Source organism: Dermacentor albipictus, unplaced genomic scaffold (assembly GCF_038994185.2).
Source record: "Dermacentor albipictus isolate Rhodes 1998 colony unplaced genomic scaffold, USDA_Dalb.pri_finalv2 scaffold_14, whole genome shotgun sequence".
Classification (NCBI taxonomy): domain Eukaryota; kingdom Metazoa; phylum Arthropoda; class Arachnida; order Ixodida; family Ixodidae; genus Dermacentor; species Dermacentor albipictus.
This window is the reverse complement of record NW_027225568.1, coordinates 570,437-586,350: the sequence shown is the minus strand read 5'-3', so window position 1 is coordinate 586,350 and position 15,914 is coordinate 570,437. Positions and strand designations below refer to the sequence as shown.

The window sequence follows — 15,914 nt, the reverse complement described above, 5'->3', positions numbered from 1 at the left end:
AAAATCGCTTACGTACTATTCCCGTACGATGGATTTGTCATGATCGCGCCAACGCCCATTGAGCAACGTTTATAATTTTCTCCACTATCTAAACAAAGCTGAATGTTGTCATTTGCTGTGCGTCAGTACTACAATGGTAGCTGAGCCTTTTCATATGGTACCACTAAGCTACACATTCCTCTTCTGTTAGAGTGGCGCAAATCATGGCTATTTCGCCCGGGAATACTGGCCTTTCAATTTCCCAGAAAGCTTAGGGACGTACACGAGGCGAGCAGGCCTGGTTTTGAAGCAGTGCTGTCTAAAATTTCATTGGTAATTTTGATATCCTTTATTGTTTACGTATTTATTGTACCTCACTTGGGCTAATGAGAGCTAAGTTGTTATTGTTCACACACCATGTCTGCGATGACTGTCCTTAATGTTAGCCACACTGAGGTACTGCATGACATTGGCCGGAAGGCCACTGAATGGAAAATTTAGGTGTGCAGAATAAAAAGTATTACAGGTTCTCAGTGACACAGTTGCCGTCATAAGTTTACGCAGCCGAGGTTCTTCGAACAAATTTAATTTCAGCCCGACTAGGCCCACAGCCAATAAAGCTTTGCGAAGCGATTGTTTATTCCAGCACAGGCTATAAATCCCATTACCACGCTGCGTGCCCCGGGTGCGGAATTATCTACCCTTTTACATATTTCGCTATCCGTATAGTGCTTGGTACTTTTGTGGTGTGTTCAGGTGACCACGATGCCAGGCGAAGCTCACTAGCCAATCTTCTCAGTTTTGTCGCAGATGCCGCTGTAAATCATGCCACCAATGCTTACCTTTTGCAAAAGATCGCTTCCGCAGAGTTTCAACAAACCATAGATGAAACAGGTCGACGCACCGAAACAAACAACTACATGTGTAAGCTCTCGATAAGGAAGTTTATTTCAGTGCATGCGATGTCACAGACAATGAATTAGTTCACAGTAATGCGCATCATCGCGCCACGTGCAGCAGAACAATTTTTTTTCGGAAGAAGTCACATCACGGCTCAACAGTAACAGCGGCCAATCTACCACGAAATAAGAAACAATAATATAGACTATTTCGAAAGACGACTCTTTCAGCATGCCTAAAAATATCAGTTATAAAGGATACCACTGCATTTGCGTTTTCTTAAAATCTTGATGTTTCATCATTACTCAGTACACTGTCTAAATCGGTCAGGATCGAAAGAGGTTTCTCAACCCTGTCATTACTGCACCGAACCAGTTTGTGATCTAGGGCTTCACCGATGTCATGCGATTTGGCATTTATAAGAATAAAGGTGCTCGGCCTAAAGTGCGCAATAAATAACTGGCCAAAACGGAATACTTTTTCCTGCGGCACTGTCGGCAATATCGACAAAGAAGCTAAGTTTACCATATGCGGTAGCCTTTGTTGTTAGTGTCTCATGGCGTGAGTGGGAACAACCACAACGGTATTGGTTTGCCACTGTCAAAGTATGGTTGTGCCGCATAAGTAGTGTGCACGTATTAAGAGGCATAGTTCATTTGGGCTTGTGGATGCCGGAGTAAAAGGTGCGCAGAAAAGACTAAATACGAAGATACAGCTAATGGAAGCCTTGGCGACCAGTAACGTGAGTGTGACTTCTAGAATGGAAAGAATTAATTCTTGCTCTGTAATAGGTAATATTGTTGGAGAGAAAACTAATAATGCCGTTGTGTAGGGTATTGTTTACAATTACACTTACTGTAATAGCAGATGTATATCATCACTGCGGGTTTTTAAAACTAAGTGGGAATGTGTGTTTAGGCGAAACTGAAAATAACTATTAAGAAAACTGGTACAGACGCAAACTTCACCATGTACAAAGCCACAGAACGTTGGTGCTGTTTGGGAATACGGCGGTGGTGCGCTGTGGAAACTACTCCATTCATGCCATACTCACTCACTCATGAAACATAAAAATTAGGTATACCAGGTACTCAGAAGAAAACAGAACTAGATAAAAAAAATACAATAGCTGGGGCGAACACTGCCGCACCAAATTTGTACATTGCCCGCTTTTTTAATGAGTAGGTGTTTTGTGCAGTTCCAACGTTAACGTAACTATACAACCGCAACAATAGTGCTACGAAGCACACAGCATCGATAATTCCACCGCATCCAGAGAAGTGCGGAATGTGTTCGGTAACAACTACATTAAGACGGCACTACTTATTTATAAAACAGTACATGTGAGACATGCTCATTTTTTCCGGGAAGGTAGCAAACTCAACGTAGAAAGTGTTTCCTCATGGCCTTGGTTATTTGGGAATACAGGTCCAAAGAAAACGAGTTGCCTTGCCTATCAGACTGTCTATCACACTCTTGAAGCTCACAGCAGCAGTACGCAGCTGTGACTGCCCCCGCAGAATCTACTGGCAATTAACCAACCACTCGACTAAGTTGCTGCGTGACGGGGTGGTTCGTAGCCAGCGAGTCGTTCGCGTCACCGGAAACACAACTGAATTCATTATTCCTTTCTTTTATTACACACAAAACATTGGTAACCTCATGGCTTCTTGTATATTCATTGTGGTGGTAATGTGTCCTGATAAAATGATTGCAATCGCACCGCGTGCGACTGGTTGAAGCGGTACCAGTGTGCCCTGCGCGAATTTATGCAGAGGACGGCTGGCTGCTATTAAGAGTAGCAAAATGCGCCTCCTTTAGCAGGCTGCGGGCGCTTGGTGCAAGCTGCATAGCTGCATGCTGGAAATCTTGCTGGAGATGTGCATAGACCTCACACCATTGTGAGGGACATTCACATAAAGGACACGTGGTCAATAACCTACATGAGCTACGTAAATAGGCTGCAGGTGTTGCCAGAATCATGAGTGGAAAGAAAGATGCCCTGTAGTAGACACATGGCATGTCCAGAATCTCCGTTGGTGAATGATCACCGGCGACAGGACGTCATGTGGAGAATTCTATGGTTTCAAGGTTAGAAAAATTCCTGTATGACCAGCATAGAGAAGATTTCGTTTAAATATGCAAGAGCCAGTAAGGTACATTTGGGGGGGGGGGGGGACTGCTTCTAAATGCCATTCGCCAGAGTGCCGCCAGGTGCAATACTGACGTCCTGCTGACATTAGATAAAAGCGTTGATGCATGCAGACCTACAGACACGTCTGTCTATCTTACTGCCACATACGACGTAAATAAAAGCTTAAGGAGAATCGCAGCGTAAAAAGTCGTTTGAACAGGACATTATATAGAGGGTTTTATCGGCCTTTATAAATCAACACATCCACTAACTAGTCCACCGAGTACTTCTCTGCTTAGTAGCGTTTGAAGATTGCAACTGATGCCTCAAAAGCAATCAGTGTGTCGTCGTTCGAACACATCAAACCGATTTTTCCTTTTCCCCAAATGGCTAAGTTAAACAGTGCAAGACCTTGCCCAACCCCTAAAATGTTGTATTAATCCAAGTACAACGTCATCATGCATTTAGGTGCACGTTAAAGAACCTCAGGTGGACGAAATTTCCGGGGTCCTCCACTACGGCGTGCCTCATAATCAGAAAGTGGTTTTGGCACGTAAAACCCCCTAATTTAGCGTCATCATGCTTCGGGATTTTTATGGCGGTATAAGCCAGGTGAAATTAGGAGAACAAGGGGTGTCTCATTTGTTGTACGCTAAATCTTCGCTTAGATAATGATGGTCGCTTGAAGATTTTCTGTTATCTGGAGCATGTGCAGGGGTAGCAGTCTTGTTCGCCCACTGTGCAAAGTATGATACAGGCTGCGAGAAATTTCGATTCTGCTAAGTGTGATTGTTACCAAGCATGCATCAGACCCCACCACGCCAACACAAACGTGTTTACGCAACGTATACGATGAGACTTAAACTTTCCAGTAAGTACGTGACATTGCGCAAAAGACGAGCGTCGACTATGAGAATGTCTCAAGGACACAGCCAGCAAATGTAGCAGGCGCAGTTACACAGTAGTATTAAGCCTAGCCGAATGCCGTCCCGTTTACTTCAGTGGATGAACCCGATGACTGGGTACACTCACAAGACGATATCGGAGAATACCAGACCAGAGAGACGGCTGCACTCACACGAGCTTCATCTGGAACGAACCGAACGGTTTTCGGCAAAGTTAATTGTTTCGCGCATCAGCAAGAAGGTGGCGCTCAGGACGCCTTCTTATTGTCTAGGAGGAACCTGTCGCTTGTCGTGGCATTGCCGCGGTTCTCGACGAATATGCTGGCTGTGACGAGGCCGGGCTTCTCGCGAAAGCCTTTGACCCAGTGGAGCTTGCGGTCCGAGCTGGCCACGGCGGACGTGCCCACCGGGCTACCGTTGCCCCCCTCTCCATCGCCGGGACCTGGGCCCTGACCATTGTGTCCTCCGTCGCCGTTCGCAGGTTGCCCAGACTTGCACGGCAGCTGCCTGTATTCGAGATGGAAGCCCTTACCACCACCGTAGCCGTCAGTCATGAATAGGATCCGGATCTCGGGGGACGGGCCGTCCGGGAAGGGAAACTTGCCTGCTCGCAGCAGAAAAGGACGAGATATTTTAGTCTGTTAGCGATTAGCAAACAAGGACTGGCAAGAAAAATACGGAAAACGTAGCAGCACCGCTAAGGTAAAGGGCGAATTTTCCCACGGTTCCTATTTGCATATGCAATTCGCGCTACAATTTAAAAGGGCAAAACAGTTGAAGCATAGGAACTAAATACAGCAAATGTTTAGTCAATCCCACAAGACTTGACAAGACTGGACTACCTGTTTTTTTGGTGTGGCATAGTGATAAATGCTTTTCGTGGAATGTGTAGCCCAAAAGGAGTGCACGCTGAACACTGCGTGTAACGTCTTGCCAGTTGTACGATATAGCGCATTTGGAGCACAACATCGTGAAATGTTAGGGCGCCTGTGCACCGAGCGAAAGTGGCTGATCACGAAGTGCAGCGTCAGCCGTTCTGAGAGAAATGTCACATCAAATGCACCCACCCGCAGTTATTCACTTTTTCGAAACAAGTTTGTACATTCCTCATTAGCAATAAATAGTTACACCTGTATCACTTAGGCTTCAGCGATTGGCACTGACTCCCTCGTTCTCTGGCGTGTGATCGAAAAGTCTGTATTCCTAAATGCGCTGTGCCAGTCTGCGCTTTGCTACTTTTTCTTTGAGAAAAGATATGCGAATTTCGTAGTGGCATGTAACATTCACCTTGCACATGGCACAAGTAGCAGTGACCCTCTAAAGAGTGCAGCAGAAACAATACAAAGTGAGTAGCTGAAACAGATGCATGCATTAAAGAATATGAGCAAGGTATTTTTGCAACTAGTAAAAGTTTTGCTAGCCTACTGAATGCCTCGTTAAAACAGCGCACTCTAACATATGCGTCTCGTAAGACTTGTACACGATGAAAAAATAGGAGTGGTTCCTGCTTGATGTTTGAATTATTCATTCTTGTTTTATGCAAGTTAATATGAATAAGACAAGTAGCTTGCAGCCAGCCTCTTTTGTATTTACGAGTGACAATTATCAATAGCAGCCGTTTTACAATCAAATACTAGAAATTATTGTTTGCAAAAACGCTGATCTTATGGGCTTAGTGCCAACTCCCTAGTGGACTCTCTGGGTCTCTTTACGGAGCACTTGCAGCGCTTTTATAGTCATTCATAATGCATTGCCGCAAGATTTTTTTTTGGGGGGGAAAATTTCCCTTCTATTCTGCGCCTGCATCTGTGTTTCCAATCGAAGGCAATAAATAACCGACCCCAATGAGAAGGCGAAGATGAACTTTGCGCAAGAGAATAATAGGTTAGTGAAACCGGCTTTACAGGGTAACTTGAGACATGTTCGGTCAAAGCAATATGAAGGAATAGGGAAAAGCAACCCAGAAGCACAGAACACTGGTGAATCAGCAAAAGTCGTCCAGAAGCGAGAATTATGTTGTCGCAGTAGTGCAGGTGTTGGTAAGAAAATCAGGAGGTATCCTAGGGCGCATCGCAAATTCTAGCCGTACATTTCATTCTCAAATGATGAAATGAGTTCTAAATATGCTTTCGCTTCGTGCAGTCCTCACTCTAGCAAACATTCGAAAAGGTAGCATTGCTCGTGGGTAATATCCAGCGAAAATATTCGTACAGTTAGCCCTCCCACTCTTGTCTGTGTTTAGAGTAAGAACAGCGCGGGAAACCGGGATAAACGAAGAAAGACACACACACAGCTGACCACCAGCCTTCCAAGGTTGTAAGTCAGCGCTGTGTTTCAGCTTACCTAGAACCAAGGTCTCTGTTACCTTTCCCTCAAAGCAGTGGCCTCCGCTGTAAGGCTCACATCTTTGAACCTCTCGGTTCGCCGAACGAAAAAGATCGTGCAACGTGCATTTGCAAGCGGCAAATGCCTTTGCCGTTGTCGGAACAATTTTCTCACTACTTGAACCCGATAGGCCGCTTTACCAGTAATGATTTTTTCAGGAATAAGAAGTCGCAGTTTCGGCTGAAAAGTGGAGCGTTGGAACGATAGCAAAGTATTTGGTAACTACTTGAAGTAAGGCTCATAGTTTTATCTGCTCCTTAAATTGCGATAAACATTCGCTTACTAATTAAGGAGTGCGGTGTCACGTGTGCACAACAAACCTCATTTTATGACAGCGGACACTTGCTGTCACAACGCTGGCGTGATACAGGGGGGCAGCGGCGGTGAGTGAACGCTTCGTGCTGCCTCTCGCTTCAACTAATTTCCGAAACTTGACGTGCAAGAACAGAGCACACGCAAAACTACCAGCTATACCGGCTCACCTTAGCCTTACAGCCGCCGCAAATTACCTTCCAGATAGGGCGCGCGGAGCCACGCTCAGCCGTGCCATGCTCAGCGACGACGGCCAGGCTAGAAGAGAAAAGGCGCACCCACCTCTCCTTCCCCCTTCTTTGCGTGCACAACACCGGGCAAGCAGGAAGATGCCGCGCATCAAACCAGCATCATTCTCAGCTGACCATCACATGCTTTTCCTCGCACCTCCTCGTATCTTACAGCACTTGAACTTTATAAGAAACCTCAGGCTGACGACGATGGCGTAAATTTACTCAGAGTGTCTTTATAACTGCTATCGCAGTAAAGAAGTCTGGCAATAATAGCACATGCATGCTTTTATTTTTTTTGAGCAGCTTGCCCTTCTCTCCATCATTGGGGCGAAAACAATTGTTAGCATACTGTCTAGCATCGCCTGGTCTGTCTACATTTTATAGTCTGCTAAACAAATGATTCAAGAGCTGTTGAAGGAATTAAGTCATGCCGACGTCGGGTCGAATCCGCCGATTTCAATGGAGTGGTCATGACTGCTCGACGGAGCGATCTCGGCGCAATGATTCGCTCTTGATCTGTCATTGGAACATGTGATCCGTGCTCCCGATGTGCCATTGGAACATACATGTTCATAAAAGAGCAGAACCTTTTGCTCCGAAACCTCCACTGCGATTCAGCATTGTATTATCTATGCACCTGCGTATTACTGTTCCGCAACTTCGCGAATTTTTCTTACTTTGTTAGCAGCTGGTATTGTGTAATCACGTTTCATTTTGCTCACTTGGTCTCACTAATGTTCTGGTTGCAATACTTTCCATTTGCGAGTGTAATACCTAACACTGTATAAATAGGAACAACTTATTGTATTAACCATTTAGTTCCATGGCTACAAGCCACTGCAATGTCTCTGTCTTTCCTTCTGTGCACACTATAAAGAAATTAAGTAAATAAATAAATAAATAAATTTGATCTACTGAACACATATCTGCGCCAACCGCTAGAACAACGCCGTGCGGTGAGGACCTGTATTGTTTCAGTAGCTCACATATTGACACTAACGACCTGTGACTTTTGGCTTCCCAGCCAGAAATACAGGGCGCGCTATCCTAATGAGCATGACTCGTACATCTCAGTTTGGTCGGAGAAGAGGGTAGAAATATAGTAGTGCTGAGTACAGCGGCAGGGAAAGGCAACTGCCCTTGTTTCATTTTTTCCCACACCATGGAATTCCACCGCGGTTAAACAGCCTCAATACGCGGCAGCTGTGCATAATGCTATAGGCGGTAAAAAGTGAAGATTCTTATTTGCTGCGACATGGGCTGTTATTTAGTAGCAGTGCGTTTCCCGATGTTATTCCCCTTCGCTCTTTTCGTGTTTCCTCTTTGTCATTTCGATCAACCCGCGACAACCTCCGGTCACAGATAATGCGATTTTGGGAAACGGGTCGACGGCCTCGTCAAGGTCGTTCTCAATTGGGCAATTAGCAAGGATACAATACTTCACCTGTCAGCCGCCCAAACTGGCACGTCCACGCCGGAGAAGGGGTCAGTATACCATCCCCCTGTTTGTGCCCAGTGATGTGCGCGTGTTTCCAACAAAGGTCCCTTCGGAGGGAAGGGGCAACAAACCTCCGGATTGGTGGGACCTGCGGTCAATGGTCTCCTGCCGCCGGATTGGGCGAGGCAACTGAACAATGACCATGCAGGGGATAAAAAGGTCTACGGACGGCGGCAGTGATCGGCTGCTACAATTTCTTCATGAACTCTTTCTGCACTACTTTGAATTTTCTTGTAATTATGTAATATAAACTTGTGCGTAAAACGTCCTGAATATCGGACCCATCCTCACGTTCAATCACCCCAGCATGAGGCAAAGTAAATTCCACGTCATCGAACCCCGAGTCGCAACATTGGATGGCAGCGGTGGGATAGTCTGCGCAGCGCTTTGACTTCGGCATGGTGAGGGCACGACCTTTTCTCCTTGAGAGTTGCCAGGCTTAACATGGTTCATCCTGGTAAAAAGGGCTGTTAGAAGCCTTGTTGAAAGATACCTTGCTTCAACACTTACTTCCCTGAGAAACTTGTTGGCAAAAGAGAGGTAGCCATGAATTGGAGGAAATTTCGCAGAACGGACATAAACGCGATATGCGGGGAATTCGGGATTGATTGTGGGAAAAAGATGCAGAAGGCGGAGGTCATCGACGCGATAGAGGCAAACAGCAGAAATGATGAGGAGATCATGCAGGCTTTGGAGGATATAATGCGAGGAAGGAGCCGAAATAAGGCGGAACAAAGAACGCGAAAGGGAAGAGCGAAAGCAACAGCACAGAATACGGATGGAGGAAACTTATAGGGAAATCCAGCCAGTATCTCAGGGGGCTGCATGTACGGCCTAGACTGCACATATTCGAGGACGGCGAAAACATAGAAAGGTTTCTTGATTTTTTTTCGAGAACGTTTGTGCAGAGGTACAGCTGGACGGTGACTTTTGGTCTGTTGGGTTGTTGGGGGTACTTCCCTGTAGCGTGTTCTGTTGCTTAGCTCGCCTTTCTGATGTCGACTTCAAGAGGTACGATCTGGCTAAACAGGCATTGCAGCGTCATTTCGGTATTTCTGTGGAGCCAGAGGGAAAAAATCAGAGTGACCAGCGAAAACTTTCTTCTTTGGAAGAAACTCAGATTGCGCCAGTGAAGGAACAACATGAAAAGTGCGAGGTGGTGAAGCCCTAAGAGACAGAGTGGGAGGAAAGCGAGGCCGTCGCCGGTCTAAAAGGAGGGTGCCATTCCGAAGGCGTCTCTTGCGGATACGAGGCTTGTTCCAGTAGCGATCAGAATGTTAATGAGGCACTGGAGACCTTCCTTGCATCAGAGCACATGGGCGACTTTATAGAATCGTCTAGGATAGGCCAGGACACGGTAGCGACCGAGCCGAGAAAGAACCGGACGGAGCAGAACGCAGAGGATATCGCTCAGGGCTTAGGACGCTGCAATACAGGTGTACTCCGAAACGGGGCCAACCCGGAGAGCTCTCCTTGCGGGGACGAGGCTTGTTCTGGCAACCATATTAGGGTCCGTGTAGGGCTGGATACCTTCCTCATGCTCCAGCACATGAGTGACTCCCTGGCATTGTCGAGAATAGAGAACGAAGAGACAGTGGCGATTCTGAAAGGCATTCCTTGCAGCGACCAGGCTTGTTTCAGTAGTCCAAACAGTGTAAAGGAGACGCTGAAAAGCTTCCTCGTACCTCCGCACTTGAGCGACGTTCCGGAATAGCCAAATGGAGAGAATGCCATGGTGGCCAAGCAGGGAGCAACTCGAGGCTCAAGGTGTTTAGCGGCACATTCGATGACCACCTGACAAAGCAATATTTTTCAGACGGTGCAGGGTCAAAGGAGCTAAAGGTTCGGCGCAGAGAAAACTCGTGAAAGTCGCCACATCGCGGCGCGTAGACGCAGAGGAACAGGCCATTACGCAAAACTAAAAAGGGTTCACTGTGGCGATTCAGGAAACGGAGGCATCCCGAAAGGCCTCACGAAATCACGAAATCTTTTGCCTAGAGTCAACAAACATCGTTTCTCTCTCTCTCTCTCTCTCTATATATATATATATATATATATATACATATATATATGCATGTATATCAAGTGCTTTTAATAAAAATAGTTCGGTTTACTTCATATGCTTGACTTCATATTGCAAAATATGATAACACAGAAACCATGAGACACTGATGGCGCTGCGAGCGCATGCGACCTCAGTGCGGCTTGCGTTTGCGGCATTGTGTTTCTGCTTGCGTACCCAAACGCAAAGGTTCCCAAGCGCTAGGGGCCCCAACGCTTGGCGTCCTCTAAACTAAAACTCTGTAATGTTGAATTGGGCGCATCTTTGTGTTTTTTCTTTTTTGTAATTAGTAGCGATGCTTTCTTTTGTTAGTTATTAGGAATGTATTACTCTTAATTTTAATACTTTCGCGTTAAACTCAGAATTTCGTTGTGTTGTAAAGCCAGTTACGCAGATGAAAGTGCGAAGCAGGTTTCGCGACAGTGGTGACTCGTGGTTGCACCGATTTTAGAAGATACTCATTAAAATTGGAGGTTTAGTAGAGACAAACCATTGTTGGGTAATTCAATGCTTATAGAGTAGGTGCGCCATCGCTTAACACTGCAGAATTTAGAATTGTCAAAAGCCAATGTTTTAAAAGGTTTTTGCACACAGTGTAGTAGCAGTAGGAGTAGTAGTAGTAAACAACTTTATTGGGGTCCTGAGGAGCTAGGCAGGCGGCCTGCTAGGTAGGTCCCTACCCAGCCGTTGGCTAGTCCCATGTTGGAACAGAGAGGCCATGCCTCTCTGCTAGTTCACGGGCCCGCTGGACAGCCAGGAGCTGGACGTTTTATTTCGGGTCTGTGATGGCCTCCGTCCAGTGTTCTCGGTTAAAATTCTGTAACACAGGGCACTGCCAGAGCATGTGACTTAATGAGCAATATTTAATGGCACAATTTGGGCAAAGTAGATCAATGTTCAGGTGGAGCATGTTCAGAAAGCCCCTCGAGGGGTAAGACCCCATCTGGAGCATGCGGAGCGTGCTAGCTTGTGGTCTGTTGAGCTTATAGTGGGGGAAGGGAAAACTCTGCCTATTCCTTCTGTAATGATATGTGAGTTCGTGAAAAGTAACTAGAGGATCACTGTGAACGAGCTCTCCTGAACTCACCCGAGACACCATCCCGTCGCGACATATGAAACCTCGTGCATGGTTGTGGGCTATCTCATTGGGATTCTGGTGACCCGGTAATACGTCTGGTCCCATGTGAACTAGGAACCAGACTATGTGGTGAACAATGTCAGAGGGGTGTTTGCCGTTCAGAATCTTGGCTGCTTCTTTGGCTATCAATCCTGATGCGAACGCTCTAATAGCTGCTCGGGAGTTCGTGTACGCCACAGTACGTTTTGTGTCAAGTAAAGCGAGAGCTATAGCAGCCTGTTCCGCCACGTCGATCGAGGAGGTCTTCAGTGAGGCTGCCGAGAGGAGTTCTCCCCTGTCATTGACTATTGCTACGGAAAATTTGTTGGCACTGGCATGTCGCGCCACGTCAACAAAGGTCTCCGTTCCGGGTATGTTCTTTAGGCGAGTTCTAGCCCTCGCTAACCTTCGACCTTTGTTGTGTTGGGGGTGGACATTTCTTGGAAAAGGGTCCACAATAAAGGAGTTCCTTGTTTGAATATCAAGTTGCGTGGTATCTCCCTGATTGAAGCTAGGACGGAGGCCTTCCGCATCCAGCAGTCTTCTGCCTGCTTTGGAGTTTGATAGTCTGATAGTTTGTGCTGATCTTTGTGCTTCTATTAACTCCCAAGTTGTGTTGTGTACTCCCAACGTTATGAGTTTCTCTGTGCTAGCAGTGATTGGCACGCCGATCACCCTTTTGACACGTTTGCACATGAGCGTGTCTAATTTATCTATTTTTTCACAAGCGGCGACGTAGCGTCATACCGAATGGGCAAGGCCCGGCCAGAAAAAACGGCGACGTATACGGTCATAGGTTCGAGATACGCCGAGGTGTCCTGCCGTTGGTGCGTCGTGAAGCTCTTCTAGAACGGTTGAGCGGAGGTGTTTAGGTATGACAAGTAGGAACTCAGAGCCGTCAGGATGAAGTTACTCTGTACAGAGTACCGTCGCGGTGGACGAAGAGGCGTATAGTGGCATCGGCGGGAGTGTTCAAAACGGTCGATGAGTGCTCTGATGTAGGTGTCACGACGTTGCTCTTCGGCGAAATGAAGCAGCTGTGATACACAGAATACGCAAGCAGCACTGGCAGTATTGGAGGAGTCAGAGTCGTCAACAGGGTAACGCGACAAGCTGTCAGCGTCTTGGTGCAGGTGGCCAGACTTGTAGACCACGGAATATGAAAATTCTTGTAACCTCAAAGCCCATCGACCAAGCCGGCCTGTAGGATATTTTAGCGATGAGAGCCAGAAGAGAGCATGATGGTCAGTGACTACGGAAAAAGGGTGACCGTAAAGGTAAGGACGGAACTTCGCAACCGCCCAGACAACAGCAAGGCATTCTCGTTCCGTAATGGAATTGTTGCGCTCCGATATGGTGCTGGGAGGCGGCTCGCATAAGCAAAAACGCGATTCTGGCCACGTTGACGCTGGGCTAAGACGGCACCTACGCCATGAGCGCTGGAATATGTACGCAATTCTGTAGGGGCATCAGGGTCGAAGTGGGCGAGAATGGGTGGTGAGGCTAGAAGAGTGACGAGACGAGAGAAGGCGGCGGCTTCTGAAATGCCCCACGAGAATTGTCCGCCTTTCTTCGAAGGATTAGTGAGGGGTCTAGCAATCGTCGCAAAAAATTAAAAAAAATCGAAGGAAGTACGAGCATATATAGCCCTACAAAACTACGGACGTATGCGGCTGTCTTCGGAACCGGAAAGTCTCGGACAGCACGATTTTTGTCGGGATCAGGCTGTACTCCGGAAGCATCAACGAGATAGCCCAGAAGAGTAATTTGGTGGTGGCCAAAACGACATTTGGACGAGTTAAGTTGCAGCTTCGCCTTTCGAAATACATCAAGTATAGTTGTTAGACGCTCAAGGTGAGTGTCGAACGTTGGTGAGAAGACGATGACGTCGTCAAGGTAGCTGCGGCATGTGGACCAATTGAAAGCTTGGAGCAAGGAGTCCATCATACGCTCAAAGGTGGCAGGGGCGTTGCATAATCAAAACGGCATTACATTAAATTGGTATAGGCCATCAGGTGTGATGAACGTGGTTTTTTCTCTGTCCATATCGTCAACAGCAATCTGCCAGTATCCAGAACGAAGATCAATACAAGAGAAATAGCTGGAATCGTGGAGGAAGTCAAGGGCGCCGTCTATACGTGGGAGCGGGTAGACATCCTTCTTAGTTATGTGGTTCAGATGACGGTAGTCTGCACACAAGCGCCATGTGCCGTCCTTCTTAACCAACGCCACAGGTGACGCCCAGGGACTTGAAGAAGGCTCCATGATGTTTTTATCTTGCACTTTGTTTACTTCACTTTGAATTTCTCGGCGTTCCGAAGCAGAAACTCGATACGGTCGTCGGTGAATAGGCGTAGCATCGCCATTAAGAATCCGATGCTTGACCGCGAGCGTCCGGCCTAAAGGTCGATAGTCGAAGTCGAAAATATCTCTGTACGACGATAATACATGGCAAAGGTCTTCAGCCTGCGCAGAGGTCAGGCCCGTCACAACCTTTTCCTTTATGTTGGGATCGACGCCCGAGGCTGGCGCGACGGGCCTGCTAAGCTCGCAAGAAGCATCGGTTGATAACGCTGCCACGTGATGGACGCCGAGACAATCAACGTTGGCAAATCAAATGCCTTGCGGTAGAATTCGCTTTACCAATCCAAAGTTAAAGATAGGTATGCCAGTGTGGTTTGCAGTAATAGTCGGTATACGGTGAGGCACGGTAACGTCATACAGTAGTGGAATGTCGGGCAGAGGAGTGACGAGCTACTCGCCATCATGAACTGGTGGGTAAGACAACTGTTCAATAAAGGCTATTGATTTTGGCGGCAGGTGAAGAAAGCCGGTGGGGCGTAAGCCGCACTGGGGTGCGTCCAAAGGTTCTGCGAGAAGCGGGAACTCAAGGCGAAGGGTACTGGCAGAGCAGTCAATAAGAGCAGAATGCGCGGAGAGAAAGTCGAGGCCGAGAATTAGGTCGTGGGGGCAATGAGCAATCATGGTGAAGAGGACAGGGGTGTGGAGGCCGGCGATGCTGACATGCGCCATACACATGCCGACGATAGGGACAGTACCACCATCCGCAACGCGGACGACGCGTGCCGACGCTGGGGTGAGGAGCTTGTTCAGTCGTCGTCGGAAGGCAGCACTCATAATAGAAAGATGTGCGCGTATCGATGAATGCAGTGACAGGATAGCCCTCAACGTCAAGCAGGTTTTGGTTCGTAGGTAACGTGAGCAGAGGATTTGAGGGCAGGGTCGACAACGCAGCTTCACCTCCAGAAGCTGCAGTGCCTAGTTTTTCGGCTGGGTCCGGGAGGCGATGGGCGGCGAAGAGAAGCGGCGGGGTTGGGGCGAACGAGACTGATGGCGTCGAGGTGAGGGCAAGCGGCTGTAGCGAAGGTTCGGAGAGTGGCATCAGCTGCATTGGGTCCATGGCGGGTGGCATAGAGAATAGAAGGTCCAAAAGTGCGGGAATAAGTAGCGGCGTATATCCGAGGAGGTGGTGGCCATCGGTTGCGGCAGTGACGAGCGAAGTGGCCGATGCGACAGCAATGGAAGCAGATCAGCCTGTCATCAGGGGTACACCCTTCGGATGGGTTAAGGCGAGATGTGGCAGAAAAGGACTGCCGGGGACGAGGAGGGCCGGTAGAGAACTGGGGAACGCTGGGTTGAGACGCTGAACACACGGAGTTCAGAGACATGTTCTCAAATTCTTGTCTGAGTACGGCCTGAATCATCGCAATCGTGACTGCTGGCGGATCGGGAGGCGTCGTGGGAAAAGCTGGCGAACAGGCGGCCTCGAGCTTGCGGCGAACAATACGGGTTACGTTATCACAGGTGGTGGTTTGACGCGGTCGACCCTCACATGTCCACGTGGCAGCAGTGTTGGGTAGCCGCTTGATGTGTGAAGTGGCGGCTCCTAGCTTGTTCAAGGCGACGGCATTCCTTCATGATGGCGTCGAGAGTCGAGACGCTGCCGAAAACAAGCAAATTGAAAGCGTCGTCGGCGATACCTTTTAGAACATGTGACACTTTATCTGCTTCAGACATAGCATCATCAGCTTTGCAGCGCAGAGCCAAGACTTCGAGGATGCATGAAACATACGGCTCTGTAGATGTCTGAGCACGAGAAGCAAGAGCCTTTCTCGCGGCAACTTGCGGCCAATGGAGTCGCCGAACAGTGTCCGTAGCTTTTCTTTGAAACTGTCCGCACTGGTTATCTCGTCGTCATGCGTTTAGTGCCACACGCGTGGGGTGCCGCCGAGATAAAAAATGACATTGGCGAGCATAATTTTTGGGTGCCTCCTATTATTAGCACTGGCGTGTTTATAGAGCTTGATCCAGTCGTCAACGTCCTGTCCCTCCAGGTCAGAGAACACACCAGGGTGGCGATGTTGGTAA

The 15,914-nt window shown here is 47.9% G+C and overlaps 1 protein-coding gene across 1 annotated transcript in view; it reads right to left on the bottom strand.

Moving 5' to 3' along the window:
• Positions 1 to 902: 902 nt before the first annotated feature.
• The window catches only part of LOC135914757 (cubilin-like), a 294,278-nt gene continuing 279,266 nt past the window's right edge, over positions 903 to 15,914 (bottom strand). The window contains exon 29 of the mRNA XM_065447679.1: positions 903 to 4,522. Coding sequence (XP_065303751.1) covers positions 4,167 to 4,522 — 356 coding nt within the window. The 3' untranslated portion in view covers positions 903 to 4,166. The remainder of the gene's footprint in view (positions 4,523 to 15,914) is intronic.